The 17,333-nt window shown below is 42.7% G+C and overlaps 1 protein-coding gene across 1 annotated transcript in view; it reads left to right on the top strand.

Annotated features, from left to right (window-relative positions):
- cblb (Cbl proto-oncogene B, E3 ubiquitin protein ligase) overlaps positions 1-17,333 on the top strand; it is a 137,943-nt gene that overhangs the window by 100,925 nt on the left and 19,685 nt on the right. Inside the window, exons 8-13 of the mRNA XM_078409000.1 lie at positions 357-554; positions 2,418-2,603; positions 3,065-3,430; positions 9,953-10,053; positions 13,714-13,869; positions 16,157-16,236. Of these exons, the coding sequence (XP_078265126.1) occupies positions 357-554; positions 2,418-2,603; positions 3,065-3,430; positions 9,953-10,053; positions 13,714-13,869; positions 16,157-16,236 (1,087 nt within the window). The remainder of the gene's footprint in view (positions 1-356; positions 555-2,417; positions 2,604-3,064; positions 3,431-9,952; positions 10,054-13,713; positions 13,870-16,156; positions 16,237-17,333) is intronic.

The raw sequence follows: 17,333 nt of genomic DNA, 5'->3' as shown, positions 1-17,333 counted from the left end.
CAGTCCCTTCCCATTTATGTTCATGACATATCTGATGCCTCTGCTGTTTTTACAGTTTCCATTCTCTTAGTTCCTCCCAACTCATCTTCTCTCTGGGCAGTATACTTGGTCTAATCCTCGGATATAAGATTGATCAGACTTCATCTGCTTCGATATGTTGTCAGTAAAACACATCGCACTGTGCATCCTGAAGCAAAAGAAAACTAAATGTACAACAATGGATTATTGTACTTTGAGTGTTCACATTATAAATGAACCTTTCATTACACGCAGAGGACATCATTCTGCTCTACCATGTCTTAGACAAGCAGGCTTTTAAATATTTTAACGTAATGTTTGGTTTCTTTCCCGTGTAGGAATCAGATGGTCAGGGATGCCCATTCTGCCGCTGTGAGATCAAAGGTACAGAGCCAATTATTGTTGATCCCTTTGATCCCAGAGATGATGGAGCCAAATGTTGCCTGGACAGTTTTAACATGCCGATGCTGGACTTGGACGATGACGACGATCGCGACGACTCGCTGATAATGAACAGGCTGGAATCATTTGTCAAGGCAGGTTTCAAACTTAGCAATACAATTATATTTGTTCTTTATTTGCACGTGATGTAAAATGTGCTGACGTTAAAAGTTATTAACGATGTTCGGTAGGCAGGATGGGTTGCATGCAATCAAACATATATCTAATTAACACACTGCTGTACTTGTAGTACCTTGTAGTGATTGATAACAGTGGTAATTTTCAATAGAGTTCTTTGACTTTGCTATCTTAACTATTTTAAAACGTTCCATTGTATCCAAGTGGTCCATGGCATGCATTACAGATGTACTTTGGAGCCTGGTTTCAGCCTGGACAACTTTGGAGGGCAACATGCAAGTAGTGTTATTCCCAAATTCTTCCTGTCCTTGTCATTCAAGATGGTACAGTTTCTGGGGTCACACTCACTTGAAAGGGCATTTTGTAGGTTGTACATACTGCAGCCACAATATGCTGGGAGCATAAGAAATAGGAACAGGCATGGCAGGCATGAGCCTTTTGGTGCCTCTACTGCCATTCACAACATTCATGGTGATCCTAGCTCCCAACTTCACAAAATCACTCACAAGTAATATAACATTGGATAATATTATGATCATGATTCCCCAGTGATACTCTTGTTCAAGTTTATTAATTTACCATCTTGCAACATCATAATAAATATCAACTACTTTCCCAATATAGGTTCCTCTAGATACACTGATCCAGTAAATGATCTGGAAGGGATTCTTCCCATGAACTTATCCATTGCAATAAGTTTGTTATCCCTAGACAATTTTAAGATGGAACCTCCTATGATTTGTACTTTCCTTAACAATATTAATGCTGTTAATAGATCAATAAACTATTCCCACCAGTGTTATCTACCATATTGTTTTGTTGCTCCATACAAATTAATTCTACTACTTGGGTTTCTAAGCAGAGAATCGTTCTCAATCTTATCTTTGTTCCAGTTGGTATGCAGTTCTAAATATCAGAATGTCTTGATGAGACTACACCAAAGTACTTTTTACAATTTCAGTCTGCTTAACCAAGAAAACCTGCAAGCGCTTAGCCCTCTTACATAACGAAGGACAAAAATGCCCTAAGAAGAGACGTGGTGAAAACTTGCTAGACTGAATCCTGGAGTAGAAAGATTATCATTATGAGAAAGGTTTGAACAAGCAGTCCTTAGGTTCTCTACCTCTTAGAAGAATGAGTGATGATCTCATTGGGAAAATATAACATTCATAATTGACTTGAAAGGGTAAACACTAAGATGTTAAACGCCCCTAGCCGGGCAGTCTAGAAATGTGCATGGTTGAGGCAAAGTAATAGGCCACCTCCTTAAAAACTCATACGAGAAATTCACGTAGAATGTCGTAACTCTTTAGAATTGGCTGTTGTGAATGCTCAAGTTTTGAGCCCAGTCAAATTGGAAACCAATATATTTTGGATATGTGGAGTTGAGTTCAAAGGCAAGTCTTGATCTTACCAAATGATGCACCAGGTTCAGGATGCACTCCTCCACTTTATGTTCCTTGGTGATTCTCACCAGCTGGGACATACTATTTGAAAAGCTGGTGAGAATAGCATAGCAAGTACCATAGGAATGTTTAAGAGGAATACATTGACAGAAATTATTTGCAAAGTTTTTTGAAGGGGTGGGGGTGGGTGGGAGGGGGGGGGGGGGAGAGAACCTGGATCTTGGGACCAAAATTGAGCTGCCCTTTGGAAACTCCAAAAGGCTATTAAATCGTCCTGTTAGTTTAAATGTGTTTTCTGAACAGATTTGCACAGAAGTATCTATGCATTGACTGAGAAGCCAGAGTAAAAATGATCCTTTGAGGTGCTCGGTTATAGAGTATTAATTGTTTCCCAATTCTCTGTGTTCTTTATAGTGTACAGAAAGGCAAATTTCTCCTGTGTCTTCACCAAACTCATCGCCTATTGCACAACGCCGAAAGGCTGCACCAGATCTGCTGCCGATTCAGCACCTCAATCTACCCCCCGTGCCACCTCGGCTGGACCTCATTCAGAAAGGAGTGGTCAGATCACCGTGTGCCAGCCCCACTGGGTCACCAAAGGTACCTGATCTAAACAATGCTATACTGCGAGTAATCAGTTCTGTCAGAGCTCATGGGTGTGGTTCACAACCCTACTTGCTCTCTTTAGAAATCTTTGATTTTTAAGTATTGGGAGTTAGAAGATTAGTTAACAAATAATGCATACAATGTTTTGTTGAAATTATTTATTCCCACTTTTACGGGAGTTGTTTGCTCCTTTCTTGGGGATGTGGTAACATTGGTCAGGGGAAGGTTCCAGTCTGATCACTGAGTGAAACTTTCTGTACTTGTCTTTATGTCTAATGTGCTGTGAATCACCAAGCTTATTCATAATTCTGCAAATGTGTATTTTTTACATAAAGGAAAGTACATGATTATGTTGATCACCAATTGCCCTTGGAATTAGTTTAAAATTATTTGGTGCTTGTTTACCCTAAATTCACATTTACATAATCCCATCCTTAATTTTGTTTTTAAATCAGTCTTCTCCATGCATGGTTCGAAAGCAGGACAAGCCTCTGCCAGCACCGCCACCACCCCTCAGAGAACCCCCTCTTCCACCTGAGCGACCACCTCCCATCCCACCAGAGAGCAGAGGAGCACGTTCACTACATCACGCTGATGTTGCTCCTCCACGGGACCAGCACGCCATGCACGAAGCGTGGTGTCCCAGGGACGCCCATGGTTCCAGCACGTCCACAGACTGCAGGTCTGGATGTGACCGATCTCCAAAATCTGGCCACACACCACCTGGTAACTTGAACACCAGACCCAGCTGGCAACTCGCGGAGCCAAGTTTCCCACGCAAACCTGGCAGGCGCCCAGATGTAACATGCGATAGTACAAAGGTAAGATAGAAAATTTAATTATTTTTATTCAGTGATAGATTTCTTCAATTTTTGGCTGATTTATGGAAAGTTGAAACTAGATATAACATTGGTTGGTGCCAATTGTACTTCTAAACAAGAAATTACTCTTAGTATAGTAACAAGGAACTGCAAATGCTGGTATATCAAAGAAAGTCACAAAATGCTAGAGTAACTCAGGCAGCATCTCTGGAGGATATGGATAGGAGCTGTTTTGGGTTGAGACTCTTTCAGACTGATTGCAGCCATAGAACCAACAGTATGAATATCGATTTGTCCAATTTTAGGTAATTGTCCAAGTTGTTGAAATCATGGCTTTGGGAAGGGCAGTGAATATTGCAGATGATACACTTCTCAGCCCCTGTGTGCTGATGATGGAGAATGTTTATACTGATGAGTGCATGACAATCAGGCCAGCTACATTGTCAAAATTTTCTGCAGAAGGATCCTGACCCAAAAGGTCACCCACCTACCCATGTTATCCAGAGGTTCAGCTCCCCCGCACCGGGCGATCTATCCTGGGTCGGGGCTTGTCGAGCGGCTTGGAGCTCCCAACCAGTCTCAGCTTGAGACTGCAAGCTCCTTGATGTTAAAGTCCGCAGGCTGCGTTGAAGGGTCGATCCAGGCAAGGAATCGCACGCTCAGATGTTAAGTCTACGGCCCCGTGGTGGGGCTCGAAGTCAGTCCCAGGCAAGGCCTCCAGCTCCACGATGTTAGGCCGCAGAGCGACTGGAGATACGATCTGGAAAACATTCTCATCTCTGGCAAGATAAGAGATTGAAAAAAAAAATTCACAAACTTTTAAAACTTCTCAAAAATAATTAAAAAAGTAGAATTTGAAGAATTATGAACTACATTAGTCACTTTATTTAAGGAAGGATGTTAATATGTTGAATGCAGTTTGGAGAAGGTATACTGGACTGATGCCTGGATCAGGCAGATTCTCTTGTGAAGAGGAAATGGACAGACTAGGCTGATATCTACTGGAGTTTGGAAGAATGGGAGAACTTGATGTGGATGTGGGAGACAAGATCAGAAAGTTGAAGGAAAACACTAAGAGTTGTTGATATTGTAGAATGTTGTCCTAGGCTGCAGAGAGATACCAGGGTGAAAAATGGCAGAGCCGTGGAGCGTGAAAGCAACCCTTCGGCCCACTTTGTCCATGCTGACCAAGTTGGCATATTGGGTTTGTTCATTTGGCCCATATTCCTCTAAACAGATGGAGTTTAATCCAGGCAAGTGTGAGGTGAGAGCGATGGTAGCAAAGCCGCTGACAGCAGTTAAGTGTTTAGATGAGCACTTGAATTGTTTGGCACAAAGGGTAATGGGCCAAGTGCTGGGTGATGGGATTAAAGCATGGATGCCCACTGGGTCGCAAGGGTGAGTTGGGCTGAATGGTCTGTTTCCAAGCTGTATGATTCTCTGCAACTGTACATAAAACACTGTTATTGACGGAGCTGTGCAATAGCAGGTTTGTTTGGGACTTTCTTGTAAACAGCTTTCGAGGGAGAGTGATCCCTCCATACAGAGCATGCTTTTCACGGATAGGATAGTTGCACAAAACATTACAAGTTGTGTGTGATTTAGCAACACCGCGTATGGTGCTCCTAAGGTGTCTTTTCTCAACTGGAACTCCTACCTGGCGCAGTGAGCAGGTCTGGGAGAACCGATTGTCAACGGACCATCAGCAGAAAGGCATTCCACTTCCCACACTCTAGAACATCGGGATGGCAGAATGGACCCCTGGAGAGAATCCCAGAGTGGGCATGTGATAGGAGCAGAATTAATCCATTCGGCCCATCAAGTCAACTCTGCCAATCAATCATGGCTAATCTATCTCTCCATCTCAACCCCATTTTCCTGTGTTCTCCCCATAACCCCTGACACCCGTACTAATCAAAAACATATCTATCTCAGCTGTAAAAAACAAACAAACATTGACTTGGCCTCCACAGGCTGCGGCACAGATTCCACAGATTCAAAACCCCATTGACTAAAGAAATTCCTCCTTATTTCCTTCGTAAAGAAATGTTCTTTTATTCTGAGGCTATTGTCTTTAGTCCTAGACTCTCCCACTAGTGGAAACATCCTCTCCACATTCAATCTATCCAAGCCTTTCACTATTCGGTAAGTTTCAATGAGATCCCCCTCATCCTTCTAAACTCCAGCGAGTAGAGGCCCAGTGCTGTCAAACACATCATATGTTAACCCATGGCCATCTCCAAAGTGCTTCCTCAATCTACCTCCCACCAACAATGTTTGAAACATCACAGAGTTCCGAGTGTTTTGGTCCAGCGGTGGGATGGCACTGAATTTCTGGTCATATCTTGCAGTCTACTGTGAATTAATGTTTAATCATTACAGATTGACTGGAGCCCTCCTGTCAGATATTTTACATCTTAAGTTGGTGGAATTACTTTAGTTTTCATTTGCTTTACTTTCTGTTCCTAATATCGTCTCTATTGGACAACCAAATTAGAATTCTAATTTTAGTGACCTGCCGTCATTGTGTGGGATTCTGATGGAATAAATCACAAAGACACTGGCACAATCAAATATCTTTGCAGAACTTTAAAAATCCTCAATTGTAGCTGCCCTTTGCTGTTTGACAATTAAATGTTCACTTGTGTGCTTTTCAGTTAGGTTCTCTCTACAAATTGAGTTTCTGCAATGCAAGCATTTGTTTGGTCTGGCAGTCTAACTGGCGTCAAGACTTGTGCATATGCTGATGTAATGATCTATTCATGGAAATCCACCTTTAAGAATATATCGTTGACTACCCAGCGAGCAGTGAGCTTTCTTGTCTTAATGTTTTGCATCATGCAATATATCATCCAAAGCATGAATGATCAAAGCTAACTGACTGCCTGCATTATTGTTGCGATTACAAAATAAGCTGGCAATATTTATTTCTAACTAATGTACCCACGAGCTCAGTGTTTTATATAGAAAGTTTCTTAATTGCAATGTGCCTCTGACATATGCACTGAGCAATGTTGCCACGAATTACATTTTTCTTCCTTATTTCCAGCACAAAAACGGAAGTCGGGCCCCATGTAACCAAATGATGTTTATAATAAACCATTGAATATATTTCTTTATAGCGTTACAAAAATTAACCAATAAACCCCCAAACTAATAAATGCTGCCTCTCTCCTTGCCAGCCCTTACACTGAGCTGACAGACTAAGGGAGAAACCTCCAGTTTGTATTGCTGTAATTTTCCTGCGTCATTGTGGGAGGAGGGGGGTGGCTTGAAGGTCCAAAAGGGAGGAATGAAACTAAAAAGGTGGCTTGAACTGCCCTCTGATGGAAAGATGGACTTGTGGTAAATGGAGTGTGTTTAAAACCCTAAAAGTTGTGTGTGTTATGGGTGGTGGGGCTGGTTGCCTGGCAGCAGTGTTGCTCACCTGGTTCTGCCCCCCTCCCTATTCAGATAAAATGTTGGAAATGCTTGTGGTGGCAGCGTTCAGTAGTCTTTTCAAACATCACTTGTCGGGTTGCGTGTAGACAGGTTTACACAGAATGCAACATGCTCCTGAAGATGGACACAGAAAGCTGGAGTCACTTAGCGGGTCAGACAGCATCTCTGGAGAAAAGGAATAGATGACTTTTCGACCCGAAACGTCACCTATTCCTTTTCTCCAGAGATGCTTTGTGACCCGCTGAGTTGCTCCAGCTTTTTGTGTCTATCTTCGGTTTAAACCAGCATCTGCATTTTCTTCCTACACATGCTCACTCCTGATGTATGTACTGCACTGTTAGCACTGTGACACGCTGTGGACTGCTGACATGGATCTATATTTAACTTCTGTAATAAATTCCTCAGCCCAAAAATCCAGTTTGATATTTGACTACTGTGGGTGGGATGTGTAGCTGACTCACTTTGTATTTTTAAGTTTTGGTTTTACTGAATCGTATTTTTGAATCCCTTGAAAAACCAAAATGAGATACTAATTTTTTTAATATTAACCCCTGTAGTAAAGAATGTTCTAAGATGTGATCTTGCATTTTGCTGCTAATGTATTTGCTGCTGCAAACATTAATGCTACTCGAATAGGGAACAAATTTGTAGACTGTCCCTTATTTTTCTCTCTAAAATCCTTCCGTCGGTCATTAAGCATGGATATCATATTTCAAGAGAGCAGATCTCTGCTGCAGTGCTTCCTGGCTTAAGTGGTCAACTAGTGCTCTCTGTACAGACTTGGGTGTGACAGCCAATATTTTGGATTGGTCTTCTTAGTAGAAAACACTTAAAAGCATCCCAATAATATTTTCTAATTAACAGGCTATGGGGATGAAGTAAACTACCACAATCATAAGAAGGAATGAGGCGAACTAATGGGGCCAAGGGTTAACTAGTCCACTGTATCTGATGGCCTACTATGGTCTTAAAGATAGTTCCTGCAAAGATGTGGACGCACAGGTTGTGACCCACAAAAAAATAGCTGGATTCTAGAGACTGCATTGGAAAACTGCAAGTGTAACACTGCTGTTCAGGGAAGGTGATTTGGGGGGCTGTGGGGAGTGGGTAATGTGATAGAAAATAGAAACTATAGGATCTTTGAAGGTGGAAAAAACAGGGGGAGTACAGGAGAAGCATTAGATATGGCGCACAGTAAACCCTTGTTATAAAGGAAACATAGTGGGGGGAATGGTGTCCGTTATAACGAAGTACGGTATTATCATTGTATGTGGTTGGAACAAAGAATTGCAGATGATGGTTAATACTCGAGGACATAAAGTGCTGAAGTAACAAAACGGTCTGGCAGCATCTCTGAAGAACATGGGTGGGTGACGTTGGGACCCTTCTTCAGATGAATTCAGTCTGCTGAGTTACTCCAGCACTTTGTGTCGTTTAACCTTAAAACAAGGCGCCGACGCCGCTGGTCTGCGCCAGCGAGCCCTTCAGTTGACGCGGCTGTTGTTGCTGCTTACGTTGTAGCCCCGGGCTGGCAGCTCTTCAGGCTGCTGCCAATGACAGGACGTGCTCGGTCACTGTGGGGCTTCCTCCTTTCACCAGCTGCTGTTTTTTTTTTTTTTTTTTGCTTTGTCCGCTCCCCACTCCACCGCTGCCTCCCCCTTCTACCGCTGCCTCCCCCTTCTGCTCCCCTGAGATCAATGCTGGGCCTTCAACTGGTTATAACACAGAGTTGATGAAGAGGAAATGATGGGTAGATCAGTTGGTTTTGAGGAGAACAAAATGACTTCAAAGCCACATTGGTCGGTTAAGTTAGCCAGCAAGAAGTGGGGAGATCGAGTGTACTGTGGGGAAAATGTCGGGTTATTCACTGTGGGGGAAGAAGCCAATTATTAATGAGGTGGAATGAGAGTGCAAACTATTAGTGGCCACAGGATCCGAAGTACAATGCACAAAGGTAGTCAGCAAGTAATTTGGAAGATTACTAGAATTCTGGGCTTTATTTATCAGGATACGGAGTATAAAAGTTGAGAGGTTTGATGCAGCTTTGAAAGGTGTTGGTGATTCCACACCTGTAGCATGTGGGTTTGGCTCTGTGTTTGGAGAATGGTATACAGTGCCACCCCAAAACTGAATGGGCATCCTTCTCTCTCCGTTCTTACACTCTCCGATCACATGGGGGTGGTGGTAATGCAGTGCATCTGGTCATTCAGACTCAACCTGCATATGAACAGTTGAGTCTGGCAGAAGCCTGGACTAAGGCCACACCACCCCCTCATCTGATCATAGCCACCAAATAAGCCATTGTAATCAGTGCATCAAGAGCCTTCACACTTCAGATCAGATAAACTGGAAATAATGTTCGATGATCTATTTAATGAGGATCAATTTAAATTTCGCTGACAAGATTGCTACTGGAATGTTGGTCTTTAAATCTCAGACTGGAATAAAATTATATTACTGTCTTATGAAGCTTGGAACGATCACGTCAATAGTACTGTGAGGATTTGGGGCACCACACCTTGTGCACAGACATTGTGGGCCGAAGGGCCTGCTCCCGTGGTGTGTTGTGCGGATCTATGATCTAAGCATTAATGGCCTTGCAGTGAATGCAAAACAGTAGTCGTGTTCTATGAAATTTAAGAAGTCTGGAGATGATGTGATTAACCTTTTTTAAGATTATTGAGGCAAATGGCTGAAGTGGCAAGAGGAAGAGGGTCTGAGGTCAAAGGCAAGAGCGTAAGCAGGATAGCCAAGTCATTCATTTGGGATGTTTGCAAGCAAAATGTGGCAGACGCTCGAATGCTCTCTTCTACAAATGGCGATCGATGCTTGCTAATCCTGTTAACTTGCCTTTGATATTTTTGGATAACAAATCTAATTGTAATGACTGCCATTTAAAATTGGGTCATGGATTAGCAATGGTCTCTGAATGCAGGAGCAGGCTTGTAGGGCTAAATTGCCTGTGGTTCTGTGCTCCTAGATGTTAATTCCTGGAGAAGACGAAATGTAATGTGTAGTTATCTTAATGGTAGGTGGTGTAGATTTTCAGAAATAAGCAATAACACTTGCTTTATTTTGTAGGCAATCACTAATGGTCTTCTGCGTACTGACGAATATGACGTCCCACCCTCGCGGCAGTCTCCGCCTCCACCAACACTGGCAGCGTTTCCCAACAGCACAAAGTAAGTCATCCCTCATCCTACGCTGCTCCGTCAAGCACACTCCGACCAAGATTTGTGATGTCTTTCCATCTTTTGTTAATGATTATTATACATGAAGAGAATGGAAGAACTCCGCATGTGGTGTTTATTATCTTCCTCTGACGCTGTCCCACGGGTTCATGGATGACAATACAATACAATACAATACAATACAATACAATATATCTTTATTGTCATTGTACCCAGGGGTACAACGAGATTGGGAATGCGCCTCCCATACGATTCAATAATTTAAGTAATTAACAGCAACCCAACGAAACGAAACAGTTGTAACAGTTTTTAGACAGGGTAAAGTGCAAGTTGATCTATGCGTTGTGGCCATCCGGCTCAGCAGGACCGGTTCATAGCAGCTATGGCCCTGGGGATGAAGCTGTTCCTGAGTCTGGAGGTGCGGGCGTAGAAGGCCTTGTATCGTCTGCCCGATGGAAGGAGTTCGAACAGACTGTTGCAGGGGTGTGAAGAGTCTTTGTGGATGCTGGTGGCTTTTCTGAGGCATCGTGTGTTGTAGATGCCCTCCAAGTCTGGTAGCTGTGTTCCGATGGCCCTCTGAGCTCTATGGACTACCCGCTGTAGAGCTTTGCTTCCACTCTGGTTGTGTGAAGCCTGCAGTGGCTGTTGATGCCAGTGTGGGAACCACAAATGGCAGGAGCTGCCTGGTGGCGGCAGCTGGTTTGTAAACTGGAGTGTAATCCTTCCACTGTTGCCCTGGGCCTCTGTGCTCCTGTTGCATGCACTTTGAGCCAGAAATCCCAGGGAATAGGAACAAGGAACTGTCTTGCAGCATCCTTGAGTCAAACGCAAAGTGCTGGAGTAACTCAGCAGGTCAGGCAGCATCCCTGGAGGACATGGATAGGCGGCGTTTAAGGTTGGGAACTTTCTTCAGATGGGAATTTCTGGGACTCGATGGGATTGTCACTTTTTGACAGTCTCTTCCTGTGTCTCCTGGTGATTTCTTGCAGTGACAGAGCTTGGAATGGAGTGTCCAGTACTGGAGGTAACAGTCTGTCCACGAACAAGTAAGGGCTCACAGCTTTAGTTCTACACACCAGGGGTCTGTAACACAGCAGTTGGGTCTCGGGCCAGCACACGGGGACCTGGGTTGCTGATCCCAGGGGCATTGGTTGAAATTCCAGTGTGCCAGCTGATCTGAATTGATATTCAAGTCATTTAATAATCTGGCCTTTTAGAAAGGAAAGTGCTAACAATTTGCTGTAAAGAGCACATTTGAATCCTTACTGTCTTCCATCTATATCTGGTCTGGCCTATTTTTGGTTCCCCTTTAATGGATAATTTTAAAATGCCGTGTCAGTAATCGAGGAAGGGCAATGTAGCAATTTTCACAACAAACAAAACTTTTTTTTGCATTTCCTTCCAAATATTATATGGTGGGTTATTGATTAATAATAACTAAAAGTAGTGACCAGTTTAATAATTTTTCTAAGCTGAATTAATTTCATTCAAAGGAATTTTCAGCTTCCTGTCCAATCTGTTGCAAGACCAGTTGAGCTTGCGTTTAGAATCTCTGAGCATTTGGAGAATGCCCGCCTCCTGTGCTGCAACTCCACCCGAGTCCAGGAAGGAGACATGTCATCAGAAACATCTTCCTGGTCTGCAATTTCAGTGCAGTCAGAATTAAGCTGAGGAGAGAGAGATCAGAAGGAGGCCATGACTTGTGAGTGGTCTTTCAGTCTCCAGCTTGTAACATGGACAAGGCAGGTTGTAGATGCTGCCTAATTCGCAAAATTACACAAAGTGCTGAGGAAGGGTCTCAACCCGAAACATTGCAGCATCTCTAGAGAACATGAAAAGGCAAAGTACAGAATTGCACCAGAACCTTGATTCCTTTTTTTTTCATTAAGGAGGGAACTTTCTGTGTGGTGCTGGAGTGCAACATTGTGTAAGGCAGCATGGATTGCTACTGTGGAAAAGATGGGGGGAGTTTCCTTTACATTTCCTTAACAGATTGTGAATTGGACTGCATTCACAGTCTATTGTGAATTAAAAAACATTAACATTAATAAACCTCAGCACCCTGCTGTGCAGATGTAATTCTTCTGGACCTGAGTTTTCCTGAGGAAATTGAGTTAGGGATTAATCTTCTGAAGGATATATTTTGCTGTAGAAAAATAGGCAAGCATTGTTACAGAATAAGTAATATTGCCAAGACTGCATTCACATCTAAAGACTGTCAAATGATGCACCTGCTGTTGGTTAATGAGTAATCCTCGGGATAGCACAGCAGCTTGTTACCTGTACAATGGGGATACACAGGCTGCTTTGTTTGTGGACAAAGAGTTGCTGGAACATGTATTGTTCCTTGCTGTTAGTGTCTTTGATGGATCATCATCCTTTAGGGTGTTTAAAGACCTGAAAGCCTGATTTAATTCATACATGTGATTTTTAAAAAAAAATAGTAATTGTTTGTAATATCAAAAACTTTAAATATTTGAAAATCTTGTCACTTATTAGATGGGCCAGTATGGTATGTTGGCAGTACTGACACCAAAACAGACCTGAATAGATATATATATTGAATCAGAACCATTGTTTGATTTGCCAGGAAATATTACATTAATAATCCATTATGTATTGACCTTGCAAGGAGTGAGGCATGATTGATTAACTTGGTTTTGCGCTGCTCTTGAGAGCAGACTAACAAGGTATAATTCTTCGATAGGATTTGGTCTCCTTTTCTATAAAGTACATAACTGATCAATTTTCCACATTGTCTGATAAATCCTGTGATGTAGCTTCACGAGAACAATTCACAAGTAATAAGGCCATTATCAAAGACCAGGACTTTGTTCTTCAGTTAGCAAGAAAACAGAGAGTGGGGCACAGAAGAGAGAGACTGAGTTTGCAGCTTTTTTCACAGTACAACGTATGCAGGAAATATCTGCCTTCAATCTGCAGAATCTATGAGAAAAGCAGATATAAATCCTTTTAATAATCCAAGTCATTTTTTTCGTTTGTTTCCCCTCTTGCATCCAGTTTGGCAGATTCATATTGGGGAAGACAGGCAGATAGAAAACTTGTTGCAGGGCTTTGTTGCTGTTAACATATGTCAACAAAATGGATGAAGACAGCTAGAGATGGCTTCTCCTTGGAACACTCCTCCTCCCCCCCCCCCCCCCCCAGCCCAAGGTCACAGTCCAGGGATACACTAAGTGGAGGAGTTGCCTGTTCCTGAGAGCTCCGACACACTGCTGCACAGTTTACTTTGATACCCATGTTCAGGCACTGAGTTAATGTTTAACAATAGACTGAGCTATTCTGCAGTTGCTGTTGTGTGTATGTCTCGTGGCCAGATGTGAATCTGACCTGCTTGTGGAACGAAATCCCATCTGCTCCACCGTGGTTGTGCAGTGGATTGGGGGTGAAACGTATCAATATCATGCATCTCATTACATGCTTTTAACAGCAATATGCAGCAGGTTCCTTTTAAAATGACACAATTGGGAATGCTGTCACTGTAGTGGCAATGTTACTACCCAGCTCCACTTCAGTGACATCCTATCCATTGTGGTTTCAGTCAATGAATGCAGAAAAATGTATGAAATTTAAGGCTGAATAAGGTCTCTGCAGTGAAGTGTTTTATTTATGTTTGTTTTCCTTTTGTAGATATCCCCATTCATTCACAAGTTTGCAGGCAACCTCTGAAAAAGCAAGAGTGTTTACTGAGGACAGTGAAGATGAATACAAGATTCCTTCCTCATACCCTTTGTCCATATCTACACAACCCCCTCACTTGCAGACTGTGAAACCTCGGATATCAAGGTATCGTTACTCTGAAGCTCTGTCTTAATCACATCAGAGTGTTTGTGCAATTACTGATTATCTCTGGCACGAAAATTAAATTTTAATTTCTCACTTCTTTAAAATAAAAATGTTTGGGATTACATCAAAAGGTTGTTGGGATGTCTGATTGCCTTAGTACTGATGGGAATACCAAAGATTGAGGGGGCAATGAAAATAGCCACAAAATGCTGGCAACTCAGCGGGATAGGCAGCATCTCCGGAGAGAAGGAATGGAATGGATGACGTTTAGGATCGAGACCCCTCAGTCTTACCCCAGAATTTTGTGTTTATCTTCGGTGTAAACCAGCATCTACAGTTACTTCCTACACACGAGGGGGCCAATGAAGCTTTGGCAATATTGAGATTATTTACTTGGATAATTCACAAAAACGAGTAAAAACAAAAATTCCAGGCACAGATTTTTAAACTCCTAGTATAAGAAGATTGTTTGATGCAGTTTCCATTATGTTCAATGGCAGGCAAGAGCTAGGCAAGAGGAAATTATTGTAGTTCATCAAAAGAACGGAACCACATTGGTTGTGCAGATTACCCCGGTAGCATAATCTGCATCAAGGCTGCCACATTATCAAAAATCTGTTGTGAGAAACAGTGGGGAATTTGAGAAATGTATCCCAGTAAAGTTTCCTCAATCTCATTGCAAGGAGGGAAGAGAGAAAATGGAAATTGAAACAGGATGTTAAAGCATTACATTTCCTACGAGATTCAAAGGTTTCATAGGTCTTTTATTGTCACATGTACCAATTAAGGTACAGTGATATGCGAATTACCATATAGCCATACGAAAAAAAAAGCACCAAAACACACAACTACATAAGTTAACATAAACATCCACCACAGTGGATTCCCCACATTCCACACTGTGATGGAAGACAAAAAAGTTCGATCTGCTTCCTCTTTATTCTCCCGTGGTCGGGGTGGTCGAAGCTCCCGCGGCTTGGAGTTCCCGAAGTCGGTCTCTGACCAGAGACCGCGAGCTCCGTGAAGTTAAGTCCGCAAGTACCCACGGTTGGAGCTCTGAGGTCGATCCCTGGCAAAGGGATTGCGGTCTCCGCAATGTTAAAATCCCGTAGGCTCCATGTGGTGGAGCTCCCGGTCAGTCTCCAGCAAAGGCTGCCAACTCCTCGATGTTAGGCCGCAGAGCAGGCGGAGATACGATACGGAAAAGAATTAGCAAAAGTTTCCCCCAGCCCCCACATAAAACAAGCTAAAGAACACTAAAAACATACATTTAACACATACAATTTAAACACAAAGAAGGACGGGACAGACAGACTATTGGCAAGGCAGCTATTGCTGGCGCCACCCGGTGGACTCAAATGGATTTGTAATCCAACTGTTGCTTGTAATAGACCCATATCCACCAGTAAATCACTGGTCATTACCTGAACAGACACTTGATAACTCTGAGGACATCATCTAAACCTGTAGTTCCAAAATTTTTGAATGAAAGTTATGAAACAAAATGATGACTAACCATTTTCACTCATGATCGGTTGGTATTTCTGCATCAGATGTGGGTGAAATTTGACCCATTGGGTCTTTTCCAACTCTTCCAGCAACCCATAAATTTAATTCCCCATCTATCAATTTGTAACTATTCTCTCACATGTGTCTAAGCACCCCGTATCCCTTCCTCCAGACCCCTGCCGGTTCCCCTGCCAGCCGACCACATGACAATGCTACATTTACAGCAGCTGATGAACATGCCAGCCAGCATGGCTCTGGTATGTGGCAGCACCTGGGGAGGAGGGAGCGTGGGGGAAGGGAAGGAATCCAGGCAGTCACAGGAGGAACCTGCAAACTCCACACAGACTGCTGCAGACATCAGAATCAAAGCCAGGTCACTGGGACTATGTGACAGCTGTACTACCTGCAGTGTATCTGATATAGTTTTGTGTATATATCTGTTGGTCTGCATGGTTAATTACAGAAACGGTAATTTATGCCTGAGTGAGTATACCGCTTGAGAACATTGTACCACGTGCAGTGCTGGTAGTACGTTGTCGCACCAGGCACTGTTTAGTTCAAGGAAGGCATCAGTGAAGAATGTTCAAATGTTGCCTTGGTCTGAATAGTAATCCTTGCATAAACACTTACGCAGTGCACTGACGCTGTGGTTTGATGTGAGGGTTTCAACATTAGGGTCAGGTTGGGTGATCAAGAAGTTGAAGAGGGTCACATTTGGGAGCTCGGACAAGGGTATGTGTGTGCAACACTCCAGTTTTATTCTGTTAAATCTTTCCAGGGTGTTTGAAAATGGGCAATGTGCCAATGGAACTCACAATAGCACGTCTGAAGCAAAGAAACCCAAAGCATTGGAAATAGGTAAATACATTTAATGTTACCTTTACTATGTTAGAGTCGTAGTCATACAGTATGGAAACAGGCCCTTCGGCCCAACCTGTCCACTACGCCCAACATGTCCCATCTATACTAATCCCACCTGCCTGCCCTGAGCCCATATCCCTCTAAGCCTATCCTATCCATGTACCTGTCCAAACGTCACTTATACATTATGATAGTATCCGCCTCAACCAACTGTTATAGTACCTGCCTCAACGATCTCCTACGTCAGTTTGTTCCATATATTAGCCCCACCCTTTGTGTAAAAAATAAAGTTACCCCTCAGGTTCCTATTAAATCTTTACCCCCTAACCTTAAACTTGTGTTCTCTGGTTCTCGATTCCCTACTCTGAGCAAAAGACTGCATTTACCCAATCTATTTCCCTCATGTTCTTGTAAATCTCTATAAGATCACACCTCATCCTCTGCACTCCAAGGAATAAAGTCCTAGTCTGTTAAAATTATTCGGAAAAGTGGAAAAGAATAATTAGAGGAAGAAAGAATAGTAACAGCAGTGCATTAAAAAAAACCCAAGTACAACATGCCATTTTGACGTCCTGAACATATGCTCATGTTTTAAATGCTTTAGATGGATATATTTATTTCACTGAAAGTAGCAGCATATTGTTCGTTATGCTTTAGTGTGCTTCTATTCCAATAATTACAATTAAAACACAGCGTACTTGTGCTATAACACCAGGATAAGCGTTCAGCCAAGAAAACTAACCCCAAAGCCAAAGTACTAACTAAGCTGCATATACCAACTTATGCTGAGGACAATAACTAACTCCATATGCCATAAACAGCTACCTACATGCTAACAAGCACATTAAAAAAACTGATTGTGTAGATGCAAGAATATCATTGGGGTTATCAAGTGGGCACCTCCCTTCACTAGTGTTTCGTTGAGTTAGGTCCACGACACCTCGGGAAGGCTCAACAGTTGGTTGTGGTGTCCCAGAACAACCCCCCTCAATACCTGCTCTCAGCACATATGCTACCAGTATCTACTAAATAACAAATGCTAAACAGTCACATCCTATCTTCCACTTATCTTAACCCATCAATAAACTCAACGC

This window comes from Rhinoraja longicauda, chromosome 12, assembly GCF_053455715.1.
Source record: "Rhinoraja longicauda isolate Sanriku21f chromosome 12, sRhiLon1.1, whole genome shotgun sequence".
Classification (NCBI taxonomy): Eukaryota; Metazoa; Chordata; class Chondrichthyes; order Rajiformes; family Arhynchobatidae; genus Rhinoraja; species Rhinoraja longicauda.
This window is presented reverse-complemented; position numbering and strand designations above follow the sequence as displayed.